This window comes from Lepidochelys olivacea (genome assembly GCF_965140295.1).
Source record: "Lepidochelys olivacea isolate rLepOli2 genome assembly, chromosome: 2".
Taxonomy (NCBI): Eukaryota; Metazoa; Chordata; order Testudines; family Cheloniidae; genus Lepidochelys; species Lepidochelys olivacea.
The window spans coordinates 138,508,316-138,520,973 of NC_140412.1; the positions used below are offsets into that span (position 1 = coordinate 138,508,316).

General features: G+C 47.2%; 1 protein-coding gene across 3 annotated transcripts in view; it reads right to left on the reverse strand.

The window, feature by feature from the left end:
* TRIO (trio Rho guanine nucleotide exchange factor) overlaps positions 1 to 12,658 on the reverse strand; it is a 401,689-nt gene that overhangs the window by 108,892 nt on the left and 280,139 nt on the right. For all 3 annotated transcript variants that reach the window (XM_084621487.1, XM_084621488.1, XM_084621489.1), the window contains exon 31: positions 10,501 to 10,602. In XM_084621487.1, coding sequence (XP_084477613.1) covers positions 10,501 to 10,602 — 102 coding nt within the window. The remainder of the gene's footprint in view (positions 1 to 10,500; positions 10,603 to 12,658) is intronic.

Here is a 12,658-nt window from a genome sequence, read left to right on the forward strand (position 1 = left end):
ACAGCAATGATAATTGTGAAGCGTGGTTGAGGTGGTGGAGTCAGAGGGAGGGATATGTATTAGTAGGAGCATTGCCAAAAGATCGAGGGAAGTGATTATTCCCCTCTATTCGGCACTGGTGAGACCACACCTGGAGTACTGCGTTCAGTTTTGGTACCCCCACTACAGCAGAGATGTGGACAAATTTGAGACAGTCCAGCTGTCATAAATATAAAGGGAAGGGTAAACCCCTTTAAAATCCCTCCTGGCCAGAGGAAAAAATCCTCTCACCTGTAAAGGGTTAAGAAGCTAAAGGTAACCTCGCTGGCACCTGACCAAAATGACCAATGAGGAGACAAGATACTTTCACAAGCTGGGAGGAGGGAGAGAAACAAAGGGTCTGGGTCTGTCTGTATGCTGCTTTTGCTGGGGATAGACCAGGAATGGAGTCTTAGAACTTTAGTAAGTAATCTAGCTAGGTATGTGTTAGATTATGATTTCTTTAAATGGCTGAGAAAAGAACTGGGCTGAATAGAATGACTATTCCTGTCTGTGTGTCTTTTTTGTAACTTAAGGTTTTGCCTAGAGGGATTCTCTATGTTTTGAATCTAATTACCCTCTAAGGTATCTTCCATCCTGATTTTACAGAGGGGATTTCTTTACTTCTATTAAAAGTCTTCTTGTAAGAAAACTGAATGCTTTTTCATTGTTCTCAGATCCAAGGGTTTGGGTCTGTGGTCACCTATGCAAATTGGTGAGGATTTTTACCAAACCTTTCCCAGGAAGTGGGGTGTAAGGGTTGGGAGGATTTTGGGGGGAAAGACGTGTCCCAACTACGTTTCCCAGTAAACCCAGTTCGAGTTTGGTGGTGGCAGTGGAGATCCAGAGACAAGGGAGAAAATTAATTTGTACCTTGGGGAAGTTTTAACCTAAGCTGGTGAAAGTAAGCTTAGGAGGTTTTCATGCAGGTCCCCACATCTGTACCCTAGAGTTCAGGGTGGGGGAGGAACCTTGACATGGTGGCAGAGTGGTGGGATTAACCTGAAATCATTTTGAGATCAATTTGAGATTTTTTGAACTAGAAATACAGATTTTAAAAAGGAGATTTTTTTTTTCCTTTGGGGCTGCTGGAAAGGAGGTCCAACTGAAAGCAGCTAGTTTTTTCACTGCTTTAGGGCCAGAGCAGAGACAAAAGTGGATTATCTTTGTGAATTGCAGGTTTTCTTTGCCTGGAGGCAGGGTACTTAACTCCTGCAGGGAAATTCAGAGTCTTCCAACCCAGAGGTTTTTTTTCCCCTAAAAGTAAAGGGGGGGGGGGTGTTCTATCCATTTGCCTGGAGACAAAAGTGGCAGAGGTTTTTTTTTTAGGATTTTGATTTTTTTACAAGGAGCACAAGTTTGAAAAGGAATTTTTTTTTCCTTTGGGCTGCTGGTAAGCAGGTTTCCAAGTAGTTGGTGGTTTTTTGCTTTGATTTGGGGCCAGAGCAGAGACAAAGGGAATTGTCTTTTTCTGTAGGCTGACAATCTCTATCAGCGAATAGGTATCCTATTCCAGCACAGCAAAATTTTAGAGCCAAGTTTTGTTTGTTTATTTCTAAACCTTGGGTGTAAAGTTAGTTAAAAACAGAGAGGTAAAGATGACAGACACCAAGGCACTATACAAATTGGAGTTAGCCAAACTGGAGACAATGAAAGAAACCGAAAAAGCTCTAGAAGCTGCTCACAGGAGAGCAATGGAGGCAAAGGAGAAAGAAAGGGAGGCAGCGAAAGAGGCAGAACAACACCAAGCAGCTGCTCACAGGAGAGCTATGGAAGCAAGGGCCAAAGAACTGGAGCAAAAGGAAAAAGAGAGGAAGCATGTGGAGGAGATGGAGAAGATAAAGGCTCAGCAGAATATACCAACAAACCCTAGCAATCCTCCTCCAGGTACCACTTCCCATCCCAGAAAGTTCCCCACCTACAAGGCAGGTGATGATACTGAGGCCTTCTTAGAAAACTTTGAAAGGGCCTGCCTTGGGTACAGCATCTCTACCGATCAATACATGGTAGAGCTGAGGCCGCAGCTCAGTGGACCCTTAGCTGAGGTGGCGGCTGAAATGCCTAAGGAACACATGAACAAGTATGAACTGTTTAAATCCAAGGCGAGAGTCAGAATGGGGATAACACCCGAGCATTCTTGTCGGAGGTTCAGAGCCCTAAGGTGGAAATCAGACGTGTCATTTACCCGACATGCCTACCACATTGTGAAACATTGGGATGCCTGGATATCAGGAGCATGTGTTGAATCTCCAGTACATTTGCCCTTCCTAATGCAAATGGAGCAGTTCTTAGAGGGTGTTCCTGAGGAAATAGAAAGATACATCCTAGATGGGAAGCCCAAAACTGTAATCAAGGCAGGAGAGATTGGAGCCAGATGGGTGGAGGTGGCAGAGAAGAAGAAAACTGGTCGCAGTTCCAGCGGAGACCAGAAGGGACAACCCCAGACCACACCCTATTACCGGGAGCTGCCTAAGGCCACCTACCTCCCAAAGAACCCTCCAGACACCTTATCGTCCCACCACCCTGTTCTCCAGCAACCCATCTCGCCCCAGTGACCCGTCAGCTGGACGATGTTTTAAATGTAATGAGCTGGGGCATGTAAAGGCCAACTGCCCCAAGAACCCCAACAGATTACAGTTCATTGCACCGGAATCACACCAGAGGTCTGCAGGCCCAGATACCTCCCAGATACCCTTGGAGCGGAGGGAAACTGTGAGTGTGGGCGGGAAGAAGGTCACTGCGTGGAGGGACACCGGAGCACAAGTGTCAGCTATCCATGCTTCCTTAGTGGACCACAATTTAATCAACCCAGAGATCCCAGTGACGATTCAACCCTTCAAGTCCAACTCTTTCGATTTGCCTACAGCCAAGTTGCCTGTCCATTACAAGGGCTAGTCAGAAACGTGGACTTTTGCAGTCTATGATGATTATCCCATCCCCATGCTGTTGGGGGAAGACTTGGCCAATCATGTGAAGCAGGCCAAGAGGGTGGGAATGGTCACCCGCAGCCAGGCTAAACAAGCCGTGATGCCTAGCTCTGTTCCGGAAACTTCTATCAGGACCCGGTCAGAGGTGATGGACCCGGACCCCAGGCCAATGTCTGCAACCGCAGTAGTGGATCCAATCCCAGAGAACCAGATGGAACCAGTCCCAGAACCGGAACCAGCAGAACAACCAACACCAGACCCATTGCCAGCAATGAATCCAGTACTTGCAACCTCAACACCAGAGGGCCCCACCAAACCTGAACCGGCAGCAGCCCATAACCCTACACAAGAGGCTCAGCCAGAGCATGAACCCCAACATAGTGTCCCAGCGGAGAGCGGTTCACAGTCAACGGAAACAGCCCCATCCCCTACATCGCTTCCAGAGGGACCAAGCATAGGTCCACAATCCAATGAGAAACTGATGTCTCCAGCATCAAGGAAACAGTTCCAGACCGAACAGGAAGCAGACGAAAGCCTCCAGAGAGCTTGGACTGCGGCACGGAGCAACCCACCACCCCTCAGCTCTTCTAATTGATCCAGGTTTGTTGTAGAAAGAGGACTTTTATACAAGGAAACTCTTTCTGGTGGACACCAGGAAGACTGGCATCCTCAGAGACAGTTAGTAGTTCCAACTAAATACCTGGCCAAGCTCTTGAGCTTAGCCCACGATCACCCTAGTGGCCATGCTGGGGTGAACAGGACCAAAGACTGTTTGGGGGGGTCATTCCACTGGGAGGGAATGGGCAAGGATGTTTCTACCTATGTCCGGTCTTGTGAAGTATGCCAAAGAGTGGGAAAACCCCAAGATCAGGTCAAAGCCCCTCTCCAGCCACTCCCCATCATTGAAGTTCCATTTCAACAAGTAGCTGTGGATATTCTGGGTCCTTTTCCAAAAAAGACACCCAGAGGAAAGCAGTACATACTGACTTTCATGGATTTTGCCACCCGATGGCCGGAAGCAGTAGCTCTAAGCAACATTAGGGCTAAAAGTGTGTGCCAAGCACCAGCAGACACTTTTGCCAGGGTAGGTTGGCCCTCCGACATCCTCACAGATGCAGGGACTAATTTCCTGGCAGGAACTATGGAAAACCTTTGGGAAGCTCATGGGGTAAATCACTTGGTTGCCACTCCTTACCACCATCAAACAAATGGCATGATGGAGAAGTTTAATGGAACTTTGGGGGCCATGATACGTAAATTCGTAAATGAGCACTCCAATGATTGGGGCCTAGTGTTGCAGCAGTTGCTTTTTGCCTACAGAGCTGTAACACACCCCAGTTTAGGGTTTTCACCATTTGAACTTATATATCGCCGTGAGGTTAAGGGGCCATTATGGTTGGTGAAGCAGCAATGGGAGGGATTTACACTTTCTCCAGGAACTAACATTCTGGACTTTGTAACCAACGTACAAAACACCCTCCGAACCTCTTTAGCCCTTGCTAAAGAAAACTTACAGGATGCTCAAAAAGAGCAAAAAGCCTGGTATGATAAACATGCCAGAGAGTGTTCCTTCAAAGTAGGGGACCAGGTCATGGTCTTAAAGGCGCTCCAGGCCCATAAAATGGAAGCATTGTGGGGAGGGCCATTCACGGTCCAGGAGCGCCTGGGAGCTGTTAATTATCTCATAGCATTCCCCACCTCCAACCGAAAGCCTAAGGTGTACCATATTAATTCTCTAAAGCCCTTTTATTCCAGAGAATTAAAGGTTTCTCAGTTTACAGCCCAGGGAGGAGACAATGCTGAGTGGCCTGAAGGTGTCTCCTACGAAGGGAAAAGTGCTGGTGGTGTGGAAGAGGTGAACCTCTCCATGACCCTTGGGCGTATGCAGCGACAGCAGATCAAAGAGCTGTGCACTAGCTACGCGCCGACGTTCTCAGCCACCCCAGGACTGACTGAACAGGCATACCACTCCATTGACACAGGTAATGCTCACCCAATTAAAGTCCAACCTTACAGGGTGTCTCCTCAAGCTAAAACTGCTATAGAACGGGAGATCCAGGATATGTTACAGATGAGTGTAATCCGCCCCTCTGGAAGTGCATGGGCATCTCCAGTGGTTCTAGTTACCAAACCAGATGGGGAAATACGTTTTTGCGTGGACTACCGTAAACTAAATGCTGTAACTCGCCCAGACAACTATCCAATGCCACGCACAGATGAACTATTAGAGAAACTGGGACGGGCCCAGTTTCATCTCTACCTTGGACTTAACCAAGGGGTACTGGCAGGTACCGCTAGATGAATCTGCCAAGGAAAGGTCAGCCTTCACCACACATCTTGGGCTGTATGAATTTAATGTACTCCCTTTTGGGCTGCGAAATGCACCCGCCACCTTCCAAAGACTTGTAGATGGTCTCCTAGAGGGATTAGGAGAATATGCAGTCGCCTACCTTGACGACATGGCCATATTTTCGGATTCCTGGGCAGAACACCTGGAACATCTACAAAAAGTCTTTGAGCGCATAAGGGAGGCAGGACAAACTGTTAAGGCTAAGAAGTGTCAAATAGGCCTAACCAGAGTGACTTACCTTGGACACCAGGTGGGTCAAGGAACTATCAGCCCTCTACAGGCCAAAGTGGCTGCTATCCAAAAGTGGCCTGTCCCAAAGTCAAAGAAACAGGTTCAATCCTTCTTAGGCTTGGCCGGTTATTACAGACGATTTGTACCGCAATACAGCCAAATCGCCGCCCCACTGACAGACCTAACCAAAAAGAAACAGCCAAATGCCGTTCAGTGGACCGAAAAGTGTCAGAAGGCCTTTAACAAGCTTAAAGCGACACTCATGTCTGACCCTGTACTAAGGGCCCCAGACTTTGACAAACCGTTCCTAGTAACCACAGAGGCGTCCGTGCGTGGTGTGGGAGGAGTTTTAATGCAGAAAGGACCGGATCAAGAATTCCACCCTGTAGTGTTTCTCAGCAAAAAACTGTCTGAGAGGGAAAGCAACTGGTCAGTCAGTGAAAAAGAAAGTTACGCCATTGTCTACGCTCTGGAAAAGCTACGCCCATATGTTTGGGGACGGCGTTTCCACCTGCAAACCGACCATGCTACGCTACAGTGGCTTCATACCGCCATGGGAAATAACAAAAAACTTATTCGGTGGAGTTTAGCTCCAAGATTTTGATTTCGACATCCAACACATCTCAGGAGCTTCTAACAAAGTGGCTGATGCACTCTCCCGTGAAAGCTTCCCAGAATCAACTGGTTAAAATTGTCCTTGAGATGTGGAAAATATTGTTAGACTTTATGTTCTTGGTAGTATATTTAGAGGTGCATGTGTCTTATTAACTCTGTTTTTCCTGGAGCTCTAGGAAGAAATCCCAGCCAGCGTTTCACCCTAGCTGAGATTTGGGGGGCGTATCATAAATATAAAGGGAAGGGTAAACCCCTTTAAAATCCCTCCTGGCCAGAGGAAAAAATCCTCTCACCTGTAAAGGGTTAAGAAGCTAAAGGTAACCTCGCTGGCACCTGACCAAAATGACCAATGAGGAGACAAGATACTTTCACAAGCTGGGAGGAGGGAGAGAAACAAAGGGTCTGGGTCTGTCTGTATGTTGCTTTTGCCGGGGATAGACCAGGAATGGAGTCTTAGAACTTTAGTAAGTAATCTAGCTAGGTATGTGTTAGATTATGATTTCTTTAAATGGCTGAGAAAAGAACTGGGCTGAATAGAATGACTATTCCTGTCTGTGTGTCTTTTTTGTAACTTAAGGTTTTGCCTAGAGGGATTCTCTATGTTTTGAATCTAATTACCCTCTAAGGTATCTTCCATCCTGATTTTACAGAGGGGATTTCTTTACTTCTATTAAAAGTCTTCTTGTAAGAAAACTGAATGCTTTTTCATTGTTCTCAGATCCAAGGGTTTGGGTCTGTGGTCTGTGGGGAAAGAGCTGTGGGTCTGTGGGGAAAGACGTGTCCCAACTACATTTCCCAGTAAACCCAGTTCAAGTTTGGTGGTGGCAGTGGAGATCCAGAGACAAGGGATAAAATTAATTTGTACCTTGGGGAAGTTTTAACCTAAGCTGGTGAAAGTAAGCTTAGGAGGTTTTCATACAGGTCCCCACATCTGTACCCTAGAGTTCAGAGTGAGGGAGGAACCTTGACACCAGTGGAGGGCAACGAAAATGATAAGGGGGTTGGGGCACACGACTTATGAGGAGAGGCTGAGGGAACTGGGGTTATTTAGTCTGCAGAAGAGAAGAATAAGGAGAGATTTGACAGCAGCCTTAAACTACCTGAATGGGGGGTTCCAAAGAGGATGGAGCTAGGCTGTTCTCAATGGTGGCAGATGACAGAACAAGGAGCAGTGGGGGAGGTCCTTGAATATTAGGAAACACTATTTCAGTAGGAGGGTGGTGAAGCACTGGAATATGTTACCAAGGGAGGTGGTGAAATCTCCATCCTTAGAGGTTTTTAAGGCCCGGCTTGACAAAGTCCTGGCTGGGATGATTTAGTTGTGGTTGGTCCTGCTTTGAGCAGAGGGTTGGACTCGATGACCTCCTGAGGTCTCTTCCAATCCTAATAGTCTATGATTCTATGATATTTTCCAGGGGATGCCTTGCTGCTAAATGATGAACTAGCACTTGGCTGAGCCCTCAAGGGTTAACACATTGCTGTTACTGTAGCCTCACACTCTACAAGGCAGCACGAATGGAGGGAGGGGACACAATAGACGCATGGCAGTGGCTGCAAACATTCCCTGTGGAAACTGAATGTGATGATGAACCCACGCTATCCGACTGGAGTGCACCACTATGCGGGGGACGAGGGGGACGACACACAGAGACATGTGAATTGCCTCTTTAAGTACTCTGACCCCACTCTAAGTACACTGCCTTTTTACATAGATCAGCAAGCTGAGACAGCAGCTGCTGGCAGCAAGCTCCCTCTGTCCTGAGCCCTGTCGTATCCCTCCCCCGCTCTGTGAAGATGGCGTATGTGGGGGTGGGGGGGGGGCGGACAGACAGGAGCAGGGGGAGGAAAACACCCTGACATTAGCACCCCTCTTCCCCCTCACCCCCCGCAGAGCAAGCAGGAGGCTTGTGGAGCAGCTCCAAGGCAGAGGACAGGAGCAGCACATGGCAGTGGGGGGAGGGACAGCTGAACTGCCAGGCAATTGATAGCCTGCTGGGCTGGGGAAAGCTGATAGGGGGGCTGCTGGTCCCCCCTGGTTCCAAGCCCCCACCAGCTGGCTTCAATGGGCTGCTCTTCCTGCAAGCAGTGGACAAAGCAGGCAGCTGCCAAACATTATAAGGGAGCATTGCACAACTCTAAATGAGAATGTTCTCTAATCGATCAGCGACGTGACAACGTTAAGTGAGGAGTTACTGTATTACTTTTTACTGTGCTGCTTTCTGTTACTTTGTCCCACTCCTACATTTGAGATTTCTCAGGGCCAAAGTACCCAATATTCTGATCTTTAGCTATTCCCACCCCCACCCTCCAAAAGAGTATTATTCCTACCCACGTGAATATTTCTATTTTGTGTAATGTGAAAAATTTCCCTCCAGTCAACGTAGTCTGATCTCAGGCCCCAGCTCGGCCAGAGTTGGTGGTGGTGCCTTGTTCCACTTGGTGTCTACTACCAAGCGCCGGAACTCTGTTGCATCCTTGCCACAACCCCTGAAGTGCAGCTTCGGCCACATACTCGTGACTTGGATCATCAAAGACCTCTGCCATAGCGCGAACAAAGTCTTCAAACAGTCCTAGAAATGCGCTTGATTCTTCCAGGAGTGGAGATGCCCGAGCCAGTGCCTCCCCAGTAAGGAGGCTGATATCAGTCCCACTTGGGCTTGATCAGTGGGGTACAACTGTGGATGTAGTAGAAACTGGAGCCATGAAATGTGTTGCCATCACCCTTGAACTTGTCAGGTGAGGGGAAGCTTGGGCTTGCAGGGAGCAGGGATCACTGCTCATGGCAGCATGGCTTGAGTTTGCAGAACCACATTTTGCACTTGCAGGGAGGCAATCTGGGCCTGCAAGGTCTGCAGGGCTCCCCGGTATCGCTGTCCGAGATACTGGCCTTTGTAGAATCCACGTTCACTGTATCAGCTCTACTTCTCTTATTGTTGGTGTTGGCGATGCTCAAATCGTCACGTGACTGGGACAGTGGGAGTCACGCCCAGTGGTCAGAGCAGAAGATGGATGCCAGGAATTGGAGCCCAGAGTCAAAGGCCAGCTCTGACCCCTGGCTCTGGCATGTGGAGTCCAAAATGAAGAATCAGAGCTGTGGGTTAGACCAGGTCACCTGGAGTGAGGCGAGGCAAGGCAAAGGCAAGGCTGGGGCCAAGGCAGGAGCAGGGCTGGGAACAAACAGGGAAAGTCTACCACAGCTGTGGACAAATGCTTTGAGCAGCCGCTAAACAGCTGCTGCTGGGCTTAAGAGCCGGTCTGCTGATTTTTCCCACCAATCAAATTGTGTAGCCAATCAGGCAGCTTACTACAGGCCAGCTGTGTTCATTAGGTTGCCTTGAGATCGGCCCTGCTGCAGGCCCTGCTTTCTGATGCTCCCTATACTCACAATTTACAGGCTGTTCTTTCAGTTTAGAACTCACAGCCCGGTTCTCAAAAGGCTTGTCACGGCACCTCTGTCTCTGGTTTAACCCAAGAACAGTCTTCAGCACTATCACAATGCCCCCTGGTCATGTTTATAAGACTTCTGCCCTGTGGGAATACACGTCTCATGGAACCTGGGCATTATAGCTGCTGCAGTCCTCTTCGCTGTCCCCCCTCTGAAATGCTGCTCAGTTCTCTTGTAGTGCTGGCACCTCTCAGAGATGCAGGATAAATAACAGAGGCTGCTTTCCCCAGTGTTCACCCATTCACACACCACACTCTACTAGGCTTTAGGCGGATCAGGCTCAAGTATAGTTTAACACTTCTTTTGTGGCATTTCACATCTATCCTTTACTAGTAAGCCACAGTAGGAGTCATGTCTTCCACATTGCTCATTGTGCACAGGATTAGCCTTGTTAGAATAAAATTATCCAAACCTGGGAATTGCTACATTAGATTTGATTAGTTATCTATCTAGTAGAGCACACCATTCATCAGCAATTCGTAACAGATACAGAGCACAATAAACCCTGTAACTGACAGTTATGGAATAGCCTGTCCATGGGTTTATTTCTTCCTGACTCCATCAGTTAGCGGCTGGCTTAAATTCTCAAGCAAGAGGATTTAAATCCCAACAGAAAAGCAAAGTAAACAAATTAAACAGCTTTACACTCCTCTCAAATTTACAGGAGAGAACAAGATTGCTTATTCCTAGGTGGGCTGCACAGACTCTCCCAGTATCTAAAGGACCACTAAGATTTAATATACACCACCCCTAATTAAGGTTAAGGTAAGTTTACCTGGCTCAAGGGGGTGTCCATCCATAGGCAATCAAATTCACAGACGTTATTTTTTTGTTTATTTTAAACAGTAATGTATAAAGATCTGCAGTCAAACAATTGATATAGGAAGCATAAATATGCCTCCTTGAAAAATTACCTTAAGCACAATTTTGTTGTCAGAAGTTGGTGTCCTTCCTACCCACAGTGCAAATTTGCATGGATCTCCTTCTACGTGCTCCGTGACACCCAACTCTGAAGTCTGGAAGTGAGAAAAATTGGTTAGGACTTTATGATAATTTTTGCACAGTATCCACAGAAAGACAACTATTCCACTAAGCTGAACATATACTCCTAAGTCACTCCTGAGCATTCAAAAGTTCCTCTTCACATTGACATTGTTGAGAACCCCATCTATTGGCTTTTTTGCTTAGAAATAAAAATTTTCAGCAAACTACTTCCAACATTGGTATACAAATTAATAAAAATGTGGTTACACCACCAAATAACATGTCAGAAATTCTATGTTCTGATTTTTCACCCAAATTCTCATTACTCTATTCTAAGTGTCAGTTTCTCAGGCTAGAAGTCAAGCAGCTGCTGTCCTCACTTATTTCAGTTAGAGATCAAGGCAATTATTACAGCAAGTAAGGGACAGTATTCTTGCCTGGAAATCATGGGTTAACAAAAGAAGATTTTTATTTATGTTTAAAATTCTAATCTCCTTTCTACCTAAGAAATCACTTCTAATGTGTTTCCTTTCCTCTGCAATAATGGAAATGATTCAGAAATTGCATGGCCTTGGAGGTGAACTTTCCGAGATGTGTATTCCAAGTAGGTGTGTGCGCGCACTGGAGGTGGAGACTTTTGCCTAGCAGTTTCTGTAGAGAGGTGGCATTCATGCCTTATGGCTGTGGCCCCTCCCCAGATACATGAGGTAATGCCGCCCCAACCCCTCAGTTCCTGTGCACTGAACATCCAGGGGAAGACTTCAATGCAGAGGGGACTCAGCGTGGGCCGTGGAATATATGTCTGCATTCCATCTTGAAGAACCACAGTTACAGTAAGTAAACATTTCTTTTTCTTTGAGTAGATGCAGAGGTGTATTCCAAGTAGGTGACTAGCAAGCAGTACCCCCATCTGGAGGCAGGGCTTGGCGTCTACCTTGAATAAGGACTGCAGGACTGAACTTCTAACATTAGTGTCTGCTCTGGAAGATGCAATGATTGCGTAATGGTCTGTAAATGTATACATGGACGACCATGTGGCCACCCTGCAAATGTCCAATATGGAAATGTCATTAAGGAATGCCACCAATGTTGCCTTCACTGTCGTTGAATGTGCCCGTATCTGCGGGGGAGAGGGGAGGGACGTAGCAGAAGCTCTCTCTTGATCTTGATACAAGATGTTATCCTTCTAGAGATGGTCTGTACAGAGATTGCTTGTGCCTTCATGCGGTCCGCACAGGATATGAACAGGCAAGGCGAAGCACAAAACTATTCAGTCCTGTTCAGATAAAAGGCTAGATAGCATCTAACACATGGAGGCATTATTTCTCTGGGGAGAAATGAGGTTTAGGGAAAAATACAGGTAAATACGCCACCTGATTCAAATGAAACTCAGAGATCACTTTGAATCCAAGTTTGGTTGTGGCCAGAGTGTAACTTTGTCCCTGGGGAACTGCGTGTCAGGAGACCAAGTCATCAGGGCCTGCAACTCTCATGCTCTCCTGGCTGAGTTAAAGACTTTCAAGAATGCAATTTTCTGTAGCCTGATCTGACAGTGGCTAGGACCCAACTGTTGAATGTTATCAAGACCCAGGCATTGTAAAAGTGGGCCAGCCTGCCTGAAAAAGAAGGGGGAGGATGATGAGGGAGGAAGAAAAACAACTGGAAGAGTACTCTAGAACTAGCGAGTGAAAATGGGTGCTTAGCAGGCACTGAAGGCTGGTGTGCAGAGCGGCCAGGTCCCAAACTCTAGTGCTTCCTCTTATGAGACCTCTCTCTCTTCCTAGGATAGTTTCACGTCTCGGGGTTGGGAGGGAAGGGCTGCACAAAGTGGTGCTGCTGCGCCGCATAATGGCATCTCTGGATGGGTGGCATATATACTTCCAAAGACCTTAAGGTAGTCCTTGAAAGAATGCAAGATTTCATCTGTCGTGTCCAAAAACAAGATTCAGCCATTAAATGGCAAGTCCTCCATGGCTTGCTGGACATCCAGTGTGATCCCCGTGTTCCGAAGCCAAGAAGCCCTCTACATAGTAATTGCCAAGGCCCTGGCCCTGGCCAAAGTGTTTGCCACATCAAGTGCTGATTGTA